General features: G+C 28.4%; 1 protein-coding gene across 1 annotated transcript; it reads left to right on the top strand.

Annotated features, from left to right (window-relative positions):
* Positions 1 to 3,436: 3,436 nt before the first annotated feature.
* LOC136988337 (leucine-rich repeat and fibronectin type-III domain-containing protein 5-like) lies at positions 3,437 to 11,030 on the top strand. The gene is made up of 4 exons (XM_067286219.1): positions 3,437 to 3,540; positions 7,181 to 7,810; positions 10,028 to 10,176; positions 10,885 to 11,030. Exons 1-4 carry the CDS (start codon positions 3,530 to 3,532, stop codon positions 11,022 to 11,024), a joined length of 930 nt encoding a protein of 309 aa, XP_067142320.1. The 5' UTR covers positions 3,437 to 3,529; the 3' UTR covers positions 11,025 to 11,030.
* The last annotated feature ends 1,140 nt before the right edge of the window (positions 11,031 to 12,170 follow it).

The following is a 12,170-nucleotide window of genomic DNA, read 5'->3' as shown; positions in this document are numbered from 1 at the left end:
AATGTATGTCTGTCTGTTCCCTATATCATTTTAAACCCGAGATATGAACTAAATTTTTCAGTTAAGACCTGAAGAAAATATAGGCTACCAAGAAACCTGGACACCCCTCTAGTTTCATTCCCTTGTTTTATTAATTAACTTATAAATTATTTGTTGCGTTAGTATATATGTATAATCCAATTTATAAGTTTCGTACATATGAGGCTATAAATTATATAAACATAAGCCTTAAAGTTATAAACATATAGGTCTTGTGTACACGCACACGCACAAAAAAAGGTGGTCCTTAACTGTGTGAATTTCTCAAATAAGCTTCTAAAAGTTTTTAAAAAATTATCTTAATTTATCAAGGCTTAAATGTACATAACTTATTATATATAAATTTAGTAGAAATTAATAAATATATATTTATAAACTGTATAATAAGTATACGTATACTAGGGCCATGAAAAGACAGAGTAGAGGGGGCATGTGCTCAGGGCGTCGAGATGATGGGGTGCCAAAATTCCAAAATTGTTACACGGGCGAATAAATAAATTCGTAGAAAACTGTAACGTACGAGTATGAAAAATTATATTATCATGTTTACTTATACATTTTTCTATGAACTTTTTTCCAAAATTTTCCAGAAATGCATTGTTTAATGTGTTACAAAGGCACACTTCGTACCATTCTGTATACCGTATCAGTGGAACTACTACTGCGAGTGATAGTTTTCGTTCCTCTCTGAAGTGGCGCGTTATCATATGGGCAAAAGGGCGATTGCCTGAGGCCCCCACCAATAGGAGCCCCAAATCTTTTATAAGAAAACATTTCCCTCAAAAACTCCTTCAAAGAAAAATGTTTTAAGTCAACACTATAGATGGGGCTCTTTAATTTTAAATTTTCCTGTGCCCCATGAAGCTATAACGCGCCACTGCATCTCTGCAATGTGAATTTAGTGTTGTCATATATAAAAAATGAATTTTGTAATCACAAATATCGAAAGTTCGAAAAATCAAACTAATTTGTAATTATTCTTAATAATAAAAAGTTCTATAATTTTTATAGTATTTTTGTACTGTATTTATAATTATTATAGGCATTTATATTTTTAAGAAACGAAATTTGGCAAGGTAACTTATATATAAGAGGCATTGATACTATTAAATTTTGGAGATTAAAGTTCGAGGTTATGGGGAGATAGAGGGGGGGTCATGTGTCATATCTCAGGTGTGGTCAGACTTAACAAAAATATTTTTGACGTTTACAATATTTTTAAAAACTCAATTAATCCGTTTGCCATTTTCAAAATAATTTATAATATAAAAGTTACTTTTTAAATACAATCTCATAACAGCTGGGAAAGTTACGCAACTCATTCATGGAATTTTTTAAAAAATTAGTATGCTCAATTTATAAAGAAATTTTCTGAATAATTTAACATTTATTTTCTTTTCTAAACTCTATATAGGTAGATAAATCATCAGCATAATTTATTATTCAATCTAATAAATATTTATTAAACCACATAAAATTATTCATGGAACTATAATATTATAAAATAAATATAATTATAAATATTTATTACACTAAAAAAACTAAGTTTTGCAGCTTTCTAATACTTTAAATATAACAAAATTTATATATTACTACATTATAACTTGTTACAAAGTTTGTATATGTAAATTTATTATAGGAGATTACGAATTAAAGGAAATAATACAGTGAATATTTTTATATTTTAGAATAATTTATGTAAAAACATTCCATTTTTTACTGTATTGTGGCCTATGTTATAAATGCCTTTATACAACTATTTTAAGAGTGTATAGAGATATAAAACCTAATTAAAATTCTATGCAGAAAACGAGAAGATGCAATAAAATAAGACTTTAATATTAGAGATGTGTTACTAGCTGTAATATTTTATCTTCAAGTAGCCATATACATAGGAAACAGTGAACATAAACTGTCATTGATGTATATTGCAGCATCATTGAAAATACAGATTAAAAATTTAACTCATGACATTTTATTCATTAATAGATCGATCGATAAATTTTAAAAATCTCAAATTAGTACCCTATTAATTGAAGTAATTATAAAATTAGAGTCATAAGTAAAACTTGTTAATCGATGCATCTCAATGATATCTATAGGGAAAAGTAGATTTTATTTCGCTTAATGTCGCGATTTAACTGATCTTTTGACTGGCGAATGAAGACTGATGATGATAAAAAAGAAATTTAATTTTAAAAAAATATATATGTATATATACATTTAGTAGATCGAATTTAGTTACAAATTTATTGCTTAAATACTTCAATAATTCAAACTGACGATTCTGTTACAGATACTTCTGACTTACTAAAACAGTAGCAATTTTTCAAGAAAAAAAGAAATCCGTCTGTCATTTTTAATATAAAATAACTACGATCAGCTATATTAAACACGCAGAGAATATTAAACAAGATTATTTCCATATCCAATTTATAAAAAAATTGTATTTCAGCTACTTATTCATCTTACATCCACTCAGAAGTTTCAAATTCGATTAATTATATCTATTATAATTTTTATTTTTACTCATTTCTAACGACATAAATGGCTTAATTAATTTAAATATTTGCTTAATTAACATTTAGAATAAATATTTTATTAAACATTTTATTATAAAGTATTTTTTTTTCATTATTTAACTTAATTATTTCGTTAGATTATATTCACGCAGAGACTTTCTGTCAAGCCGATCAAATTGTAAGCATTTTAAAATATTAACTCGTTGCTAAATTGTAGAAATGAGTTAATTAAAGTAATTATTCTCTCTCTTAACGATTAAAGTAATCCTTTCATTAATTTTATCAAAATTCATTCGTTGGATTTGCAATTCTTCTTCGAAACACCACGCTGCAAGCGTGAATTGTCAGTTGGGTAAAGTGATGGATATGTCATTCTAGTATACAATTTTGAATAGATATATAAAAAAAAAAAAAAAAATTGTTCAGAATTTTTAAATATACAAAATCTAAGAAACTACAGAATAATTATTATAAATTTTTAAAGCTTTCTTCACTCATATAACGCTTAAATTAAAGGTCGTATAAAGATCGCGCTATTTAACACAATCGTAAATCATTTTAATTCAACCGTATCGTATCGGTTTTATTTCTTTTCAATTTTTATTTTGATGTTAACGTCACTATCCAGATTCCTTGGTTATTTGATACTTTGTAAAAATTAATTTACTTTTTTTCCCTGACGTCATTTGTCCTTCTCCAGTGACTTTACAATATGTTCTTCCATGTGTAAATGGTAATGATACGTACGCTACTTTTTCTTTTATCGGGTTCGAATTCCGTTTGTGATAATTTGATAGAGATAATTTAAATGAAAATATCACTTGTAATTTCGGCAGATGGTTTTTAATCGTTCAAATCTTATCTAGAAGATTAAAGAAATAATAATATATGAAATTTGAGAGATCTTCCAGATGAGATGGAGATGGTCATATGATATATTAAGTTTTACTACAATTATTTTTTAAATCATGAAGAAAAGGTGAGTTTTAACGTATTTATATTCTTTCTTTCAAATTAAGGTTCTTTATGATCAGATAATTGAAGATAGTGAGGCGATGATACGTTAACTCAAGTTTCTGGTGTTTCACCTTAAAGTTCTAAACTTACTCTGTATTTTAGGACAGGTCACAGGTGATTAATGATATTAGAGACTGATAGGCCAGTCTTTAAGAAGTTACGGAACATAATTCTGGAAATTATTCTGCCCAATGTTTATAGAAATTTAACAATGTTAAGCAAAAAAACTGAATTAACACGTTCTTGTCCATAGTCTTCTATTGTTTTAGTTTTGAGGTATTCAATCTAATAGGAAACTCTTTATTCTTTCCTCATGTTAAAGAAATGTCCGAAACTAACGTTATAAAATATTGTATATGAAAATAATAATACTAAAATACTGAAACTTTTCTAATAATTTTAAGATATTTCTAGGAAATTCGATTGATTGAGGTAGGAATGATGAGGTAGGAATTGAGGTATTTTTGTGATAAGGACTATCTAAATACATATGTATTCTTAAATGCATTATAATAATTTTAATTTAAATCTATCAAATCTATTTGAATTTAACTCTGTTTTGTATTGTTAGATTTGTGCACAATATTTGTTTAAATATAGCAGTATTTTTATATAACAATTTAACCTAATGCTCTCCAATGCAATACTTAAATTGTGCATTTGTAGCTTAATGTTTGAGTTATTGTCTTGTAACAAAAAATTTGTCTAAAAGTAGTTTTAGGTTAATGGTTAACTTAGTAGATTCATTTCTTGAAAGTAGCGCGTTATACAAAAACACATAAAGAGAATCCTCCATACAGCGCCTATAGTGATATTTTCAGGGCGAGCAACCTTAGGAATTTTTCATGGGCGGTCTGTCCTAGATATATCGAGGAGTGAGGAGTGTCCCTCACCACCCGGTCGCTCCCATTGTGGGTCTGGCTGAAACCATGATGGGTCTGGAAAAAAGCTTCTCTTTGGGCCGACAGAGGAAAAGAAATAAAAAAAGGAGTGACTTTTTTGGAACCGTGTTAGACTGAAAATAACGGCTTGTACTAGTCTATTAATGAATGACGTACAAACAAAAACGCATTAATCTGCTGGACAAACTGTACTGTACATTTGGTTTGATGGCATAGGCAATTTGCCAATTGGGAATGTCTCCCAGGAGGATTTCCCAAGAGAAACCGGCCTCTGTTTAGGTTTTAAACACGTGAAGAAACTTGGAAAATTTTACATGGCAAGCCTGTTTGTGAGGAGCAAACCCACGACCAACTGCAAGTTGTTAATAGTTTTATCCACTCGGCTACTGGTAGATCTAACTGTACTGTACGTCTCTTCATGTGTTACATTGAGAATAGATAAGCATATTAATTAATGACGAATAAAAATACTAAAAATTTCTGAACTTATCTCAAAAATAAAAATCAATGCCGAAGAATGATTAATTAAAGACGCTCTGCCCCGTGAGCATTAGGAAGATCTTTTTAATTAATTATTGTGGTTTGAACAGGCTCACAATAGAGGCGGGCTTACAATTGATGGTAAGAGACGAGGCTTACGATATATCCGGAACCATGGAAATTTTTGTGGAAATGGAGTCACCTAGCGCTTTGGAGGACACGGATTCGATTCCGGGTCCTTCAAAGCGGTAGGTGGCTCCTTAACTGCCTAGGCCACACGGCTGTCTTTTTTAATATTAAAAGATTATAATGTAAATATATATATATATACATATATATATATATATATATATATATATATATATATATATTGAAAACGAGAAATTTAATTGAAAAGGAATGTTATTAAAAAAATATAAGATTCTTATTGACGTTTTCAAAAGATAAATTTAAATATATAAAAATTTGTAAAGAAAAATAAATTTCAATAGATTTTTTTACTAAAATATTAAAAAATACAGTTAATAATATAGCAATATTTTTATAAATTCATAATATCTAAGTTTTTAAATACTAAATTAAATAATTATTGTTAAATATCCGAAGTATACGTTTAAAAAATAAAAAAAATATTAAAGCAATATAAATCTTATTTACGAAAAGAAAGTAAAACTGATAAATATTTATAAATAAATGAAAATTCAGATATAAAGAGTCAATCTTTATAAATAAGTATGTTTGTAATATTGCGAAGATTACCATATTCTAATAATTAAAATGGTAATTTTAACATCAACATGTTAATGATAAAATAACTAGCTCTTAACTATTATAAATCAGCTAAGACAATTCACAAAAGCAATTTAAACTGAAGCATTACAGATAACTTCTAGCATTATTACATTACCATAATCAGGACCTAGCGACAGTACAGCCAATGTCTTCCTGTTCTTAGGAGCTAGAAGGTCCAAAATGTAAATAAATAATAATAATTACATATATATTATATTTCTAGGAACGACCTTTTTACTATTCACTGTAATTTCCAAATTTTGGAGCTTTCATTGACCATAATGCTGTTTCTGGCTTTTTTCCCCTTTCGTCTAACACTTAAAAATGTCTTTTTTCTTATCATCTCGGATTCGGCCAGCCCACAATGAGAGTGGTTAGATGATGAGGAACGATAATTGCCCCAACTGGGTCAGACGTTTGTTTGTTTAATCGCCCAAGTTTTGGCAACGTAACACTTGGGCGATCTGCCTAGGGGATCTTTTTAAGGGTAACTGGCCTCTATTCAGGGTTACAGACGTGTAAAAAACCCGAAAAACTCCACGTGGCGGCCCGTCCTAGAGAGGCGCGAACCCACGACCGAATTCCCAGTGTTCAGAAAACCGGAACCGCTTGGCCACTGGTGGGCCCTGAGCTAGATGGCTCATGAAAAATTTCTGAGGTATCCTGGATATGATCCTGGATCCCCTGAGATCTGGTATGACTCCTTAATCACTCGTCCATCCGACAGTTTCACAAAAATGTTACTCATACTTATTATAAATTACAGTATAGCTAACTACTATGCTTACCATGAATTATTTCAGATAATGCTATAGTACCGCTAAGTTTACCATAGGTTATATATATCATATTCATTAAATAATAATATAATAATTATTGTAAAAATTTTTAAATATTCTATTTTTTTCTTTTAAACGGAAATTACAATACTAAAGAAAATATCTAGTTCCTTATGAAAACTTAAATATATTTCATTTATTTTTAATGTTTTTTCTAGAGTATTATTTCTCTTTATTTATTCTCTTTCTCTGTGATTATTAATTTAACTTCCTACAAAATAAATTAACTTAAACAAATATTATTTAAAAATTTATTAACTAACAATCAATTAATTAAAAGTTCCTATAATATATATTTTTTTAATTTAAGTGATAATGATGTGAATAATCCAGATGAAAATTATCTTTAATAATAAGATAATTTTTAAGTTAAAGTAAAATATATTTAGAAATGTTATATAATTCAGAAATTTTTATGTTTAATTTAACTTATTTAATGTAATTTTGATATTAACTGATGTTGAAAATTGACTTATAAAACTTAAATTTTCAACAAATAAATAAAAATATGGAGCATTGATGCGAAAGATTAGCGATTTTTCTTCTTAATTCTTTGCTAATTTTTATTTTATTTTTTTTTAATCTTTAGATTTATTTTATTCCTTTGGATTTCGGTGGTTTCTTCTGCATGTCCACCCGGTATATATCCGTGCAAATGCAAACCAGCTAAAATAAATTCTCAAGTTACTTGCTCCGATTTAAAAACCATTAAAGATTTGAAAAAAATACTCGAAAATCTAAAAAATGAACCAATAGAATATTTTCTTTTAAATAAATCAAAATTTAAAGAAGTTCCGGTCGAAATTTTCTCAGGCAATACCATAACAACTCTTAACGTATCCAATAGCAAATTTCAAGCTCTTGTCGGAACCAAACCTATATTTTCCGGATTAGAAAATTCTTTAAAGAATTTAACGCTTTATAATTGTTTTGATACTTCCGCAATTAAAAGTATAACCTTAAATCATTTGAAAGAATTGAAGGTTTTGTCGTTAACAAAAAATAGAATAGATATAATTGAAAACGATTGGTTCGATAGTGGACCATACGGTCTTGAAGAACTAATTATTGAAAGCACGGGAGGAACAATATTAGGAAGCAGAGCATTCTTTTCTCTCATCAACTTGAAAGAAATTTGGTTAGATGATATGAAACTGTCTTCTGTACAACGTAAAATGTTCCCGATGCCTGCCAAATATTTAAAACTTTTACGCATGAGGTGAGTTATATTTAATGGTAAGCTCGATAAATATACTGTAGTTACTAGAGGGGATGTGGTTAGTTTAAAATATTTCGAAAACTATTTGCTGTCTAGGAAATATTCTTAGTTTTATTCACAAACATCTGTTTTATGTGAAAACATCATCTATTTATTGTTTTACAATTGTTAGAATTTCAGTAATAGAAAAATCTAATACTAGAATATTTCAATTGCGTGACTTCTTTGATCTATTTAAAAAATAATATGGTATGCAGAAAATAATATATTTTGTAAATTTGAAAGCAGTAAATAATTTCAATTTTATATGACATGATACGTAATGGTCCATCTAAAGAACATCTCATAACTTAATCTAATCCAAGACACCAATGATATAACTTATATTAACTTGTTTCGCTTTAGCCTGTATAAATGTCTATAATATCAATACATGTACTTAAATACCAGTATAATGTATAAAGTATATGTTTAAATTATTTTAACTCTAACTATAAAATTGTATCCTGTTGGTCAAATCCATAAATGAGTTTGTTACAAAGATTCTCTTAGGTACCCAACAATAGGATTATATTGAAGAAGTAAGGCAAAACTACACTCGGTTGATGAGCCAAGAGGAGATAAGTCACGTGAGGACTGTCTCCTATGAGAAACTGTCCCCTAATTAGGTGTTAGATATGTGTAAAAAAACCCAAAACTGTAAGTGAGAAGCTCATTGGTGAGAAGCAAAACTGCGATCAAGTATTTATTCATTTGATCACCTGCAGGCTTAAAAAATAATAAATAAATACAAATAAAAGAATGGAAAATTATTCAATACGTAATAAATCTAAATTGTTTTGATATCAGATTTAGCGAAACAAGACAATAAGGATTTAAAACTACTCAATAGAAAGTTTTTTTTCGATATAAATGTTCATAATTACAATCGTTTCCAGGAAATAAAATTTTATTAAAGTGAATTGTAAGTATATTTTGCAAATAAACACATTAGTTATACATTATATTTCACTCTCAGTCATATTATCTTTATTCAAGTAAAAGTAATATGGCCGACTTGCAATATATTTGCTTCTCAGTTTATTACTTTCTGTTTCCTGAATAATTCATTTTGATAATTTACTAAATATATTTGCCACAAAATATAATTTGTATTCAAATAATATACAGAATATTTTAATTATATTCATGCGATTGGAAGACTTTCAAATTTATTTGTATTTGTCATTAATTGTAACATTTAAAGATTGAATTAATATGACAAGGCAACGCAACATTTGGGAGATCTGCCAAAGGGGGTTGCCTCCAAGGAGGACTTTCTATAAGAAACAAGACCCTATTTAGGTACCAGACACGTGAAGAAAACCGTAGCCAACCCATTGGTGTAACGCGAACTCACGATCAACTACGTTTAGTGGTTTATCCACCTGGCTAATACTTAAAATTGAATATAAAAATTATAAGTTTATTCGTTTTTTAATATTACACTATTACAAATAATAATAAAATTCCAATTATTCTTGTACTGTACACAATTACAGGATTAGCTGAGTCGACCTTTCTATGGATTTTCCTTCGCCATTTATTACAATAAAATTAAAATATAATAATATTTATTAAAAATTTTTAATAAATGTTATTACATTAATCTAAACAATTATTTAATTTATGTTGATTATATTTCCCGGATCATGAAGATAAGTTATGAAACGTTCGAATAAAATTATCAAATTCCTAAATTGTATTGCAACATGATTTCAGAATGAAAGCAATGAATTACAACCAATTTGCAATATTGAGATAATGATATATAAATATGATAACAATGAAAATAAATTATTTATATTTAATTAAATGATAGAAATATTTTTATTGCTTCTTGCGATAGGTTGTTATCCTCTTACAAAACTATAACGATACCTCATTAAGTGCATTACGTTGTCAAGTTAATCGTAATCATAAATTCATAATTTAATTATAAACTAATTACTATAACCATAGTTAAAAGTTTATGTTTGAAACTCTAGACTCAAACTCGATTAAAACTAAAATATAATTATCGAATAAATAAATCTTCATTGAATTTTATGCGAAATCTTTAATAGAAAATGAAACCAATTTATCATTTCTAATTTTTATTCTTAAATAACTCGTCAAGAGATACACATGAACTTATATATATTAAATAAATGATGACTACGTTTGTTTACTTTATAGTCATAATGAAATCGAAGTTCTGCCTGGAGATATATTTTCAGACATGCCTAAATTAGAAGATGTGTATTTGGATAACAACGCAATGAAAACAATGCCCATGGATACTTGGTCACCTGTGTGGAAGCAATTAGATATTGTCTTCGTGACAGGTACGAAAACATGATATTTTCTTTCTAAAAGTCTTTTTTAAAAGATATAAAAATTGTTCTCTATATTAATACAGGGTAGTCCAAAATTCGGTTAACCATTGTGACAACTGCGTTATTGTTCTATTCAAATACTTAATTAATATTTCTTGTTATATTTCCGCTAATTCTGTATGGGTACGTCGGTTAATTACGTGTACAATTTTTGAGCTTTTGACCGTCTTCCTCCCTATTGCATACAACGATGTACAGTACTTTTGACAAGCCTCTGACATTGAAGAAATGGCTTAGAAAATATTTTCAGAAGTTTTTAAACTGATAGTTCGCTCACGTAACTACTGAGTAGGCTTTTAAGAACAAATTTGTATACCACTAATACCACTAAAAGGTCTGCGTAGAGCCGTAGACATGACAAGATTCCTCAATGATGTATAAAACTTTTGGCGATCCCCTCCCTCTTAAACTGTATACGTAATTAATGGATGACCCTAAAAGAAAAAAAAAAAACACGTTCTAAACTCAGTTTATGGTTCATAATGACCAATATATTGACTTTGAACAAACCTGTAGTTAAGAAGAATTCTATACCGTTTCGATGTCTGTATAATGTAGCCTATAAACTCCTTTTTATCAATAGAAGACTTATAAACTGTTGTATATACCATAATTTCTTTATAAATTTAAAATAATAATAATATATTTTAAATTTAGGCAATCCTTTAGTTTGTGATTCGGCAATAAAATGGATATTTCAACAAGAGAAACCTCATACTCTGGAAGGATCTTGCGACAGTCCTCCAAGTCTTCGTCATAAATATTTGAGCTCATTAACAATAAAGGATTTTGAATAATTTAAATATTAATGATCAGAAAATATAATTTTTCATTTAATAACAAATAAATAACTCTATTAAATGTATATTTTATCAAGCTGACGTTATTAGGCGTTTATCTTTACTATATTTTGGGGAGGAATTCAGAAATATATTCAATAAAAATCGATTATGTTAAATAATCAATTTTTTTCTGAAATTGAGTAAACATTTGTTAGATTAATCTTATCACGACGTTCAACGAGTTTTAATAATCGATAAACCAAGTCGATCGCAGCACGTCTAACGTTTATAACAGCAAAATGTATTCTGAAGTAACAGGGAATAAGAAGAATTTGGCAAACTCTACAGAAACAACAGTACTCAAGGTCAAATACGATACGAAACTAATAACATTCATTTAATTTTGATAATTCAAATTTTATACTTATTTTATGGAAAAATTAAGAACAATAACGAGAAAAATCAATTCAAAAGTATTCGAATTATTTGTAAAAATATCAAAATTAAGCTTTAATTTTATTCAATTCTACAATACAAGAGACTTCTTTTTACATGGACAAATATATAAAATTATTTCTAGGAAAGATAAGAATGAGTAGACAAAACCTTAAGTATTGTATGATAATGAAGTATTTTTTTGTAACTTTATATAAGTTTTGTTTTTTGCCGAGGGGATGCCTCTCCGGAGGATTATCTATGTGAAACTGGTCCCTATTTAGGTGTTTAAAACGTGAAATAAACCAGGAAACCAAGCCCATTGGCGAAACGCCAACTACTAGTGTTCCGTGGTTTTATTCACTCGGCCATTAGTGGTCCCTATTTACACGTCTATAAGTAGACTTATTATTAAAACTATTAAAATTAAACCACAAATTTATGAAATATTGCAAAAGAAGATGGTTTTCTTATTCTCATCTAATCATTTTTAAAAAAAAAAATTAAGAATGGCAGCCAACAAGAACATGGTGTACATAACTGTAATGTCTTTATCTAAAAGACATTATAGACGGCTAAAGCGTCAGTTTATCGCTTTGGGAAACCCGGAATAGAATCCTGGTGAGCATCCCCAGGAATTTTTATGAGTGGTCTACCTGGATGACTGATTTGTCGGGCCTCGTTTCTATCCACACAGTTGTTCTCATTGTGGGCCTGGCAGAACCA

This window comes from Centruroides vittatus, unplaced genomic scaffold (genome assembly GCF_030686945.1).
Source record: "Centruroides vittatus isolate TY-2023 unplaced genomic scaffold, ASM3068694v2 scaffold_3293, whole genome shotgun sequence".
NCBI lineage: Eukaryota > Metazoa > Arthropoda > Arachnida > Scorpiones > Buthidae > Centruroides > Centruroides vittatus.
This window is presented reverse-complemented; position numbering and strand designations above follow the sequence as displayed.

Coding starts and splice junctions, on each gene's coding strand:
- LOC136988337 (XM_067286219.1), top strand. Junction 7,811..10,027: donor TTAAAACTTTTACGCATGAG/GTGAGTTATATT, acceptor TTTACTTTATAG/TCATAATGAAATCGAAGTTC. Junction 10,177..10,884: donor AGATATTGTCTTCGTGACAG/GTACGAAAACAT, acceptor TTTTAAATTTAG/GCAATCCTTTAGTTTGTGAT.